Source organism: Lactuca sativa, chromosome 4, assembly GCF_002870075.4.
Source record: "Lactuca sativa cultivar Salinas chromosome 4, Lsat_Salinas_v11, whole genome shotgun sequence".
Lineage (NCBI taxonomy): Eukaryota > Viridiplantae > Streptophyta > Magnoliopsida > Asterales > Asteraceae > Lactuca > Lactuca sativa.
Window position 1 is genome coordinate 65,386,831 of NC_056626.2, and position 12,101 is coordinate 65,398,931.

The 12,101-nt window shown below is 34.3% G+C and overlaps 1 protein-coding gene across 4 annotated transcripts; it reads left to right on the forward strand.

The window, feature by feature from the left end:
- Nucleotides 1–1,337: 1,337 nt before the first annotated feature.
- Nucleotides 1,338–12,036, forward strand: LOC111883646 (uncharacterized). Of its 4 annotated transcripts, XM_023879968.3 has the most exons (26): nucleotides 1,338–1,630; nucleotides 2,459–2,539; nucleotides 2,619–2,756; nucleotides 2,830–2,940; nucleotides 3,068–3,118; nucleotides 3,192–3,292; nucleotides 4,580–4,676; nucleotides 4,775–4,906; nucleotides 4,994–5,266; nucleotides 5,362–5,440; nucleotides 5,529–5,617; nucleotides 5,699–5,782; nucleotides 5,917–5,991; nucleotides 6,096–6,143; nucleotides 6,290–6,385; nucleotides 6,468–6,697; nucleotides 6,784–9,845; nucleotides 9,925–10,001; nucleotides 10,101–10,181; nucleotides 10,269–10,340; nucleotides 10,431–10,536; nucleotides 10,624–10,678; nucleotides 10,783–10,911; nucleotides 11,060–11,177; nucleotides 11,258–11,334; nucleotides 11,421–12,036. In XM_023879968.3, the coding sequence occupies exons 1-26, from the start codon at nucleotides 1,463–1,465 to the stop codon at nucleotides 11,842–11,844; spliced, it is 6,054 nt and encodes a 2,017-aa protein (XP_023735736.1). In that variant the 5' UTR covers nucleotides 1,338–1,462; the 3' UTR covers nucleotides 11,845–12,036. The 4 variants fall into 4 exon arrangements, with proteins under 4 accessions (XP_023735736.1, XP_042756952.1, XP_023735737.1 ...); XM_042901018.2 differs by lacking the exons at nucleotides 1,338–1,630; nucleotides 2,459–2,539; nucleotides 2,619–2,756 and having other exon boundaries at nucleotides 2,835–2,940; nucleotides 3,078–3,118; XM_023879969.2 differs by lacking the exons at nucleotides 1,338–1,630; nucleotides 2,459–2,539; nucleotides 2,619–2,756 and having other exon boundaries at nucleotides 2,852–2,940; nucleotides 3,196–3,292.
- Nucleotides 12,037–12,101: the final 65 nt, after the last annotated feature.

A 12,101-nucleotide genomic window follows, 5' to 3' on the forward strand; every position in this document is an offset into this window, starting at 1 on the left:
CAAGTCTTCATAATGAAAAATCCTCTCAAAACTTCAGTAAAAGTGGTCAAAAATCGGATCCAAAAGTTGCCCAAAAGTATTCCACCAACTTTCCCCATATAGAGGCAAAAGGCTAAAATTCGGGTTCTTCACTGTGCGATCCACGCGGACCATTTGTAAATCCACGCGGACCGCGTGGATTCTGCTGAATGGGCTTTTTGGCCCATTTGATTGGCCTTCTAGATTACTCTTCTTATCCATTGTCCAACCCGTTTGTGCAAGTTCTTGATAGCCTAATTATGTCTTCCAAACTCTTCCAAGATGCTCCAATGCTCCTTTAATCTTCTATAGCTCGAATTCTCGTCGTCCCGCCCGAAATTTAAGTCTGACGCGCTTCTTGCTTATATTGACACCAAGCCCAATTGCACCACTTCAAGTCCATGAACAAATTGCAAGCCTCCAATAGTCCCGCACTCCTTCCAAACCTCCAATAACAAATAGTCTTCGGTAAATCCTGCAAATAAGCTTAAAAGACTCGAAAGCACCCGGTAAAGGAGAAAAATAACAAAAAGAGAAAATATGTATGAAAATTAACTAAAATGAGGTGGTTTTAACTAAAAATAAACTATGAAAAGAAGTAATAAAAACGAAACTATCACCAGGCTCGGCTCGGGCTCGTTTAAGTTATATGAGGCTCGAGCTCGGCTCGATTCGAGCTTTCTTTTACTGAGCTCGGCTCGAGCTCATAAAGAGTTATACAAGCTCAGCTCGGGCTCGGGCTCGACTCGTTTTTATCGGGCGTGCCTAAATAAGCTTAAGCTCGGCTCGAGCTCGTTAAAAAGTTTGTTTACTAATACCCGAAATTCATAATTCACCTAATATGTTTTTATTTTAATATATATAAATAATAATATTATATAAAGGCTCGTTTAGGCTCGCGAGCCTAATCGAGCTTTGTGACATAGGCTTGAGCTCGAGCTCGTTTAATAAACAAGCTTAATATTAAGCTCGAGCTCGGCTCGGGCTCGTTTAAAATCGGTTGCGAGTCGAGCTTTTAACGATCCGATCTCGAGTAGCTCGTGAGTAGCTTGACTTGTTTGCACCCCTAAACGGGACGATCCAAATACAAAAAAAAGTTAGAGACCAAACATGTAATTTTGACCAAATTATAGGGACGATTTCATTAATTTACTCTTAAATATATAAAGATATAAAGATTATACAATAATTTTGATTATTAAAATTCCATTTAATATGTTCAATAAAAAAACATGTTTTTCATAATAAATGTTCAAAAATAAAAAAATTCTTCTGATTTTGTAATCCGTTCTTCCGAAGAATATAAAGAAGCGGTCGATTGACAAACAAAACACACACAGTAAAACCTTTGTCTTTCCGACTCCGGCAAGCTCAAAACCCCCCATTGGATTTATTATAGAGCGACAAGAGAGATTTGCAGAATCTAGAAAGCTTTCATTTGGAGATGCATGAAGTGGAATTAGAGCCACGGGTGAAACCCCTAACTTACAAAGTAAAGGGCATTTCCAGAGAATCGCCATCGCAGAAAGCTTCTCATGTTCTTGACATTGACCTCCGTAATCATTGGTCCACAGCTACAAATACCAAAGAATGGATTTTGCTTGAACTCGATGTACAGTTTCTCTGCTTTATTTCTTCTTTTATTCTAATTGCTTGAGCTGCTTATGGGTTCAATTTAAGGTTTTGTTTTGTTGCGCGCCACTTAATGATAAGGCACTGTTATATTAGCATGGTTTAGGGTATGAGGAATTGCAATCCTGACATTTGATGATCTTTTAAGTAGACATATGCTGCTGTTCCCCAATTACATTCGAGTTTTGACTCTTGTTATAATTAATAAGCGTTCTACTGCTATCTTGCTTGATTTAAATGTAAACTGGGAGATCCATAGCAAACTGTAGTGCCAAAGTTGAGGGGGGACCTGTCTATCATTGGAACAAACAGAAAAGAAACAACATCTGTTCTTACTTAGGCTGTAGTTATGTAGTAAAAGTAAATACTAAATAGAATATCAATTGACTTTTCTTGTGAGTTTGACCTTTGGTGATATGTTAAATCCATATTGGTTAGAAGGATTTGTGATAGTGTAACCATAATTGTAATCCGCCTCTCATAGGTTTTAAAGACACTGGTTTAGTGATTATTGAATTTCTTAATAAGGTTCAGTAATTATTAATTTACATAATAAACCTAATATAATTGAATTCACGTAACGTAACTAGTAACGCGTTGAAGAAACTTAAAAGTTAGCTTGCTTATAAACTGTGATGCATGCTGTTGATTGCTGTTTTATTGTGAAAACATTAAACCAAGCAAAAAGGAGCTTCTTTCTTGTTAATTTCATTGTCATCATCTTCAATAAACATCTGTTATAAGTTATAAGTTACAACCATAACATGTTTATACTTTATACTTTATTAAATCATGTTTTTAAATGTAGGAGCCTTGCCTGTTGTCACACATCAGGATATACAATAAATCCGTATTGGAATGGGAAATTTCAGTTGGCTTAAGATATAAGGTAAGAGTTTTTTGTTTCATTCTAGTTTAATTTCCTTTTTTTTTTTTGCCTCTTTTACATTTTTTATTTTTTTTTACAGCCAGAGACTTTTATAAAAGTTAGGCCACGGTGTGAAGCACCCCGCCGTGATATGATGTACCCCATGAACTACACTGCATGTAGATATGTGAGGATATCTTGTTTAAGGGGAAATCCCATAGCTATTTTCTTCATTCAGGTAATATTTGTTTTAAAAATGATTTAAAAACAAAAAAAAAAAATCTTTTGTTAAACATCTTCCTTCTTTGCAGCTGATTGGTGTTCCTGTTACTGGTTTAGAACCCGAATTTCAACCAGTTATTAATCACCTATTGCCACAAATCATTTCTCACAAACAAGACACAGATGACATTCATCTTCAGGTGGAAATATAAATTGATTGTGTAGATTTTATCAATATTCAATATATATATATATATATATATATATATATATATATATATATATATATATATATATATATATTTATCTAACTTTAATAATTTATAGCTGCTTCAAGATTTGACAAACCGGTTGGTGACATTTCTTCCCCAACTTGAGGTATGTTTTTTATAATTGATTTTGAAGTTTGTGTTTTTTATTTTTTAAAATACTTAGTTACTATTGTGTGCAGGCAGATCTTAACAGTTTTCCAGAGGCTCCAGAATCTAATCTAAGGTTTCTTGCTATGCTTGCGGGACCCTTTTACCCAATTCTTCATGTACTAAATGAGAGGTCAGTATAGGCTTGTAATTTTTATTGTTTCCAACTTTTTAATGACTTCATTAAGTGGTTTAATTTTAATGTATGGGAAGTAAGTGAATGTTACTGTTTAAAATAGGCTGTGTGTTATGAAGTTTCCATTAGAAGACAATTGTACATCAACAAATATAGAAGCATATGTAGCGATGTCTTTGCTAATGCTATTAGATGAAAGTTGTAGATGAATAGTAGGGACAATGTCACTAGATAGTAACTAAGTTTCACATTTGTTCCATACTAGGAAAAACTTGGTCAAATCGGTCAAACTCGGGATTTTTTACTTTAAAAAGAACAACTATTACTGTTTTGTAACTAATACATATCATATATTTAGTTATTTATTAAACCTTTTAAGGTTTTTCCATTCCATCTTTGGAAAATGTTTCCATTTGTTTAAAAATTCAATATTTATAACTATAACTTGACTTAGGCTGTGTTTGGCGTGCCACTGCTAGTTGATAAGCTAACTTATTTTTCGAGCTTTTTTAAGCTGCCAAAAAGTAGCTAATAAGCTAGCTTTTTATAAAACTACTTTGAGTAGCTTTTCAGGAGATTTTTTAAAATTTGGCAAATGTACTAAAAACATATTTTTCTAAATGTCCTTTTATGTCATTTTATATCTTCCAGCTAGCTTATTAGTTAGTTTTACAAAACGTCATTTTTTGCCAGCTAGTAGCTAGCTTTTCACTTTTTCAGCTATCAACTAACTTTTCAGCTAGTCTGCCAAACATAGACTTAGAAGATAGATCTTTTTTATTTTTTTATTTTTTTTTTTATTTTTAATTTTAAAATAACAACGATCAATTTTATATATAAACAAAAATTAAAATTTGTATAGATTATAATCAAAGTTATTAACCTTAGTTAAGAATTAACATATATAAATAATAAGGTTTGAGAACTTACAACACAAAATTGTAATTTCTTAGACAGTGCAAAAATTTTAAAATATTATGCTTTTTGTAGAAGTTGAAAAACATATTATGTTTTTTTTTTCCCTATAATTAAAAAAAGTATTTTGATAAAAAAGTGCATTTGACATTCGAGAAAATAGATTTCACTTTCACACCGGATGTCTGGATGTATTAGGCGCATTAAATAACTTCAATCCAAAAATTTAATCCAGTTTATGCAATGCCATTGGGAGAAGACATTTATACTATAATATAAAGAACATTAAACAATACCAATATTGCTACAATAAAATATATTAAATATGACAATTTAAACTTCCATAGTAATAATTTTAATCCATTACAGGGAAACTGCCAAATCAGCAGGCAACAACACATTGGACACCGAAGCATCTAAAAACAGTCTTCCATCACCAGCTTTAACCGTTTCCTCTAATTTTGAGGTAGTTTCCCAAAATTGCCCCTACATATAGAACCTAGAAACTAGAAAGTTCTCTCTTTCAGATGACTAATATTTTCAATGTTCCTTTTTTACCCTCAGCCAAGGAGATCACGTAACACAATATCCACTTCCCCTCACACTTCCACTTCCACAGTTTTCCGATCAGATGCAATCCTTTTATTGCTAAGAAAGGCATACAAAGATTCTCATCTAGGAACTGTTTGCAGAATGGTAATAAATTTATATATGGTCAAAATGACAAAAATACCCTTGGATCTTACTTATACAAATGGTAATAAACATTGTTCTATATCTCAGGCTTGTAAAGTTTTACTGAAGCTTGAAGTGGAACATCCCACCACAATGCAACAAGTGTCTATCCCTTCATCTGATTCCGATGCCACATCAGCACTTAAGGAAAAAGCCACAAGCTCTGAATCACTTACTCAAACCACAGATTATTCAGACTTATTTGGAGAGGAGTTTCGGGTAGTAAATGATGATCACTGGGACTTTAAATATCTTCAACTGCTAGACATTAAGGCTGTTGAAGAAGGAATTCTACATGTTCTTTTCGCCTGTGCATCCCAAGTAAGTTACTTTATTTTTTTTTAGAAAATTAAAAAATTTACTAAAACACATTATTATTATTATTACTATTCTTGATAAGTTTATTTATGTTACAGCCTCTCCTTTGCAGCAAATTGGCTGGAAACAGTTCTGAATTCTGGCCCACATTGCCTCTCATACAAGCTTTATTGCCAGGTTGTTACTGGAAATTTATCTGTAAACATTTTAATTTTCACTTCTCATCTGATTTTTTTTATTTTTAATATTTTCTTACTTGTTTCAGCACTTCGTCCTAATTTTAACAGTTGGGGTCAAGTTGATGACAGTTTCTCTGCATGGAGACAACCCTTTGTGCAACATGCTCTCTCTCAGGTTTTCCTTTTTTCTTTTTTAAATAATTTAAATCATTTCAAAATTGAAATGTTTATTTAATTTAATTTAATTTAATTGCAGATTGTGGTGACATCAACTTCTCCCATGTATCGTCCACTGCTTCACGGATGTGCTGGCTACTTGTCATCCTTTTCACCATCACATGTCTGTTTTTTTTTTTTTTTTTTTTTTTTTATTTTATTTTTATTTAATTTTGTTTTCACTTACTTTACCATATCACTTTATATAGCTAATTTGTATTATTAATTTATTATATTACCCTAACCTATGGTTTGCAGGCCAAGGCTGCATGTGTCCTCATTGACCTCTGTTCTGGTGTACTTGGACCATGGTTAGGTCAAGTAACCGCAAAGGTGATGCAAGATAAAATATCAAGTTACCTCATATTCATATTACATTATTTTTAAAATTTATTTCAACTACAAAAACTCACATTCTTTCCTGAAATAAATTCCAGGTGGATTTAGCTGTGGAGCTTGTTGAGGACCTTTTAGGTGTAATCCATGTAAGTCTCTACTTCATATAGTGGATTTTTCTCTCTTGAGGCCCGTGTTTTTTCTCCGGTTTTGGAGTTTTCCATTTATATTTAATTTTCTTTGTTGGGAATCCATTTTCCAAACATATTATGTGAAATATCTGATTGATTTTTAGGGTGGTCGTCATGCAATAGGCGACTCATGTGCTGCTCTTAAGTACATTGTTTTGGCATTATCTGGGCATATGGACAATGTAATGGCAAAATATAAGGTATGTCTTATTGTCTTATTACTTATATCATGTTAGATTTTCAACTTACTTTTAATTATATAAACAATTTGTTCTTTTTCAGGATGTTAAGCATCAAATTCTCTTTCTTTTGGAAATTCTAGAGCCTTTCCTTGATCCAGCTCTAACCCCAGTAAAGACCACAATACCCTTTGGAGATGTATCTCCAATTTTTCATGATAATCAAGAACAGAATTGCAATGTGGCATTAAATGTGATCCGTACAGCTGTCACAAAATCAGCCATTCTCCCATCATTGGAATCTGAATGGAGGCGAGGTTCAGTTGCTCCTATGTAAGATCCAATCCAATCCAATCCACCTTTTATTTATTAATTATCATACTCATAAAATCATCATCTTTTCATTATTTCTCTTGCAGTGTACTTCTCTCAATTTTGGAACCTCACATGCAATTACCACCCAATATTGACCTTGGAAAATCTCCCACCTCTCTTACCATGGGCCCTCAACCACCAGATGTTTCCTCTCAGGATGATGTTGATGGAAAGACAACAGACACTTCTGATACAGCTAAGCAGGATACTTTTGATGATGTCAGCGTTCTTTTTGCTCCACCTGAACTCAAGGACATGGTGCTTACACATGTTTCTGATGCAAACACAGAAGAGAAACATTTAATCGATAAAAAAATAACCATGAAAAAGGATGAAAGTTTTAGTGCGATTGAGTACTCTAAGTTGCATACAGAGTGTCTACATCTTATGAGTTACAGTGATTGTGAGTTATGGGCCTCTGAATTTAAACGTGTGGCTTTCGATTTACATTCACAGAGTGACATCACTTCTGAAAGCCATGATGCTTCTATAGATGCTCTGTTATTGGCTGCAGAGTGCTATGTAAATCCCTTCTTTTTGATGTCTTTCAAAGATAATATCATAAAGACTCATCATAACTATAACTTCACAGAAATCAGAAGAATTTTGGAGAAAAATGAAAGTAATTTGGAAGCTATAGCGCGTATTGAAAAAAAGCGTGACAAAATCGTTCTTGAAATTCTTCTAGAAGCTGCTGAATTAGATCACAAGTATCAGAAAATAATCTCTGATGAAAACGATGATGTCATGCAGTTTTCTCTAACAGATACATCATCCATGGATGCCATCACTTTGGTTCGACAAAATCAAGAATTATTATGCAAGTTTTTGATAAATTCTTTGCTTAAAGAACAACACTCGATGCGTGAAATTCTTTTACAAAGTTTGGTGTTTCTTTTACACTCAGCAACTAAACTTTATTGCCCCCCTGAACGTATCATTGAAATCATATTAAAATCTTCCGAGTATTTAAATGATCTTCTTGTATCTTATTGTCATCAAGGGACATTAGAATTGGAATTGAATAAGGTACATGAGGTAGAACGCCACTGGATGCTTCTTCAAAGATTGGTTGTAGCTTCAAGTGGAGGTGATGAAGGGGGGCGATTTAGTAATTTGGTTCCTTCTTCAACATGGGTGAACAAAATATCTTCCTTCTCTTCTTCTTCATCTCCTCTAGTTCGATTTATTGGATGGATGGCAGTATCACGTAATGCAAAACAATATCAAAAGGAAAGACTCGTTCTTGCTTCCGAGTTGACTCAGTTAACAACTTTGTTGTCTATTTTCACCGATGAACTTGCGGTTATCGATGATGTTTCTGGTCAACAAGTTGACCAGTCTTTTTGTGTTATCTACCCTGAAATTAGTCAATTTTTTCCAAATTTGAAGAAACAATTTAAAGTGTTTGGGGAGATTATATTGGAGGCTGTTGGATTGCAATTGAGGGTTCTTCCTTCTAGTGTTGTACCAGATTTGTTGTGTTGGTTTTCTGAGTTATGTTCATGGCCTTTACTGAAAGAAGATGATGACATCATACCTTCTAGAAGATTTAAGGGGTTCCTTGCGAAAAATGCAAAAGCAATTATTTTGTATGTACTTGAAGCCATTGTAAGTGAACACATGGAAGCAATGGTTCCTGAAATACCTAGAGTTGTACAAGTGCTTCAGTCCTTGTGTAAAACCTCCTATGCTGACGTGGCGTTTCTTGATTCGGTTTTGTGTTTGTTAAAGCCAATCATATCTTATTCCTTGAAGAAGGCATTGAATGAGGAAGGTGGTTCATGTGTTGAGTTTGAATCTTTGTGCTTTGATGAGCTTTTTAGTAACATAAGAAATCAAGTTACTCCTGATGAACAATATAGCAGGGCTCCAACAATTCTTGTTTTGGCCTCTGTTTTTCTTGATTTATCAGTAAAAAGGAAACAGGAGATATTACAATCGCTTGTGTTTTGGGCTGATTTTGCTACATTTGAGTCAACAAATTCTTTCCATGACTATCTTTCTGCATTTCAAACAGTTATGGAAAGCTGCAAAAGTTTGCTAGTTAAGAGACTACAAGTATTAGGTGTCATTCCTCTCAAAATGAATGGTGAATCATGTGATGATAATGATAAATCTGAATCACATTCAAGTTTCCTGTTAGACGCATACAAAGTGTTCGATGAAATGCCAAGTGACATTAATCAGTTGTCTGTTGAAGAAACAACAGAATTCTCCAAAACCCTAGAAACTCTTCTCTCCAAACTTAATCCAACCATCGAGCTATGCTGGAAACTCCATCATCAACCTGCTAAAAAACTCTCTGCCATGTCAGCAGAATGCTTTGTGTACTCAAAATGTCTATCATCCATGTTAGAAAAAGATTCAACCTTTTCATGGAACAACAGTCTTGAAAAACTTGCTGAAATGATTCTTGTGCTACAAAAAAACAGTTGTTGGGAGATTGCATCTGAAATTCTTGATTGCATACTTGAGACACCTTGTTTTTATGATTCAGATAAAGTAATTTCTATTATCTGTTCAGCAATAAAGATGTTTTCATGCAATGCACCAAAAGTTTCATGGAGGTTACAAACAGATAAATGGTTGTCATCATTACTCTGTAGTGGGACCCACAATCTTCACTCCAGTGAAGCTTCTTTAATTGATCTGTTTTCTTCAATGATGAGTCACGTTGAACCAGAACAACGTTTCATAGCACTCAAACACTTGGGTAATCTTTTGGGCCAGGAGTCCGAGAGTGAAATGACGATACTGCCCTCTGATGAGTCAGTTTTATCTTCTCTTGTTTCAAGCACATGGGATGGAATTGTTGTTCTAGCTTCATCTGATGTGTCGCCTGTTTTGAGGACACGTGCGATGGCTATTTTGGTAAAATGTGTTCCGTTTGCTGAGAGACTACAGTTACAATCTGTTCTTGGTGCAGCTGATAGTTTTCTCCCGTGTTTGGTCAACCTTGGTCAACGGACATGTGAAGGACCTTTTATGCAGCTTTCATTAGCTCTTATTGGGAACATATGTCTCTACTCTCCTGTTGAAGATGTTCATCTGATTCCTCAAAGTATTTGGAGAAATATTGAAACTTTGGGTCTTTCAGAAGCTGGTATATTTTTATTTTCTTTATTGGAAAGATATAAATAATTATCTATAAATATCACTGATTTTTCTAAGTGTTTATGTAGGAAAGCGTGAAGATATTGTTCGAAGTGCTTGTGAAGCCTTATGTAAGCTTAAAAGTGAAGGGGATGAAGCCAAAGAGGTAAGTATTTCCAAGATTATAATTGTTATGTTTTTAATTAAAGAAAGTGCATTTATATATTAATGCATTATTCTAACATGTAAAATTTTGCATATCAAGATTCTCAAGGGAGTTCTGACTTCAGATTTTTCAAGAAAAGGAGACTCTGATTTTGAAAGTACGCGTGAGACACTTCTTCAGGTAAGCAACACCTTTTCATCGACTATAATACCCTTTGAAAAACACATATCAAGATTAACTATATTTGATCTATAATTTATGTGACAGGTCCTTGCGAATTTGACTTCTGTACAATCATACTTTGATTTCTTTTCGAAAAAAACCGATGAAAAACTTATGGTAAGTTCTAACATTACAATATTTGCATTGTTTTAGAAAATAATAAAAAAATAATAATAATAATAAGATGTATTGAATGATGTGTGGCAGGAAATTGTAGAGGCTGAAATTGAAATGGATCTAATACAGAAAGAGCAGTCTCTTGAAGAGTCATCTAATGATGTCACAGATTGGAGAAAGCTTCCTTTTCTAGCCAGTAACTTTTTTTTTTTTTAAAGAATTTATGAATTTATAATTAATCTCCATGTGACAATATTTCTCATGCCACTTGGTTTTAATCCAGATTATGAGAGGGAAGATAAACGTCTTCAAGAAATTAAGGATCACATTCAGTCTCTGTATGCAATATTTTCTTTTCTATTTCATTTTTTTTTCTTTAATCCTTATCAATAATCTTCCACATCTTTTAGGAGATAATTTTTTTTTAATTAATACTGAATAGGGAAAAGGCTAAGCTTAAAGAAGAAATTGTAGCACGCAGACAGAAGAAATTGGTGATAAGACGTGCACGCCAAAAGTACTTAGAGGAGACAGCTTTCCATGAAGCAGAGCTCCTTCAGGAACTTGATAGGTTTCACCTCTTCTTCATTTTTCATTATAGCATCCTACTTTCATCTCTTCTTATCATATTTGAATATGATAAAACAAATGGATGAAAGTATGTTGCTATTTCTTGCATTTAGTCCATTTCATTTATGAAGAATCTTAACTTGTGATAGGGAAAGGGCAGCTGAAACAGAAAAGGAGATCGAGAGACAAAAGTTGCTTGCAATTGAACGTGCAAAAACTAGGGAACTTCAACACAATCTTGATATGGAGAAAGAAAAGAAAACACAAGTAACATCATATCAATATATTTACACAAACCACCCCTGGATTATTGTAATTTAACACGTTTAGCCCTTGTTATCTTGTAGAGAGAACTCCAACGGGAGCTAGAACAGGCAGAATCCCGATCACAATCACGAAGGGAATATTCCTCTGGTCCTAGTAGGTATGTAATATTTTAAATATGTATTTATATTATATTAATTCTATAAATAAAAACATTAATCAGTTTCTAATTGATCCTATATGCAGTCGGCCTCGAGAGAGATATCGTGAAAGGGATAATGGAAGATCAACAAATGAAGGCAACTTGAGAACAAGCGGCGGAAGTGGTGGTAGTGGTGGTGGTGGTGGTGGTTTGCCGCCTGATTTCACGAATCCGACCATTGTCCTGTCGGGGGGGCGGCAATTTTCCGGCCAACCGCCGACTCTGCTACAACCGCGTGACCGCCAAGATGATGGTGGCAGCAGCTATGAAGAGAACTTTGATGGGAGCAGGGATTCGGGAGATACAGGGAGTGTTGGTGAAGCGGATGTAATGATGGCATTGGAGGGGCAATCTGGTAATTTTGGGTCTGGTCAACGGAATGCTTCAAGGGGAAACAAGTCAAGGCAGGTGATGGAGCGGAGAGAACGAGACGGGAGACGTGAAGGGAAATGGGAGAGAAGACATTAGTTAGCATATTTAATATTTAGTTGTTAGGGGCATAATAGTCTTTTTCTTTTCTTTTGCTATTATTATTGTAAGGCTCTGTTTTTTTTTTCTACAATTTGTAATCAGGCCTCTTAATGTACTTATTAATGCAACTGTTTTTTTTTATAATTTTTTTTATTTAATAAAGTCTGGAAAGCCAAGTTTTCTTTTCAAGTTCTAATTTTTTACAGTTCTTTTTTCATTTTTATATTTTTTAATAATAAAAAAAGAAAGAAATT

Bases quoted from the DNA above. Each gene is read 5' to 3' on its own strand.
- LOC111883646 (XM_023879968.3), top strand. From the start codon at position 1,463: ATGCATGAAGTGGAATTAGAGCCACGGGTGAAACCCCTAACTTACAAA. The intron at 5,783-5,916 runs GTCTGTTTTTTT...TATGGTTTGCAG, and splicing joins CATCCTTTTCACCATCACAT to GCCAAGGCTGCATGTGTCCT. The intron at 10,912-11,059 runs GTTTCACCTCTT...AACTTGTGATAG, and splicing joins CTCCTTCAGGAACTTGATAG to GGAAAGGGCAGCTGAAACAG.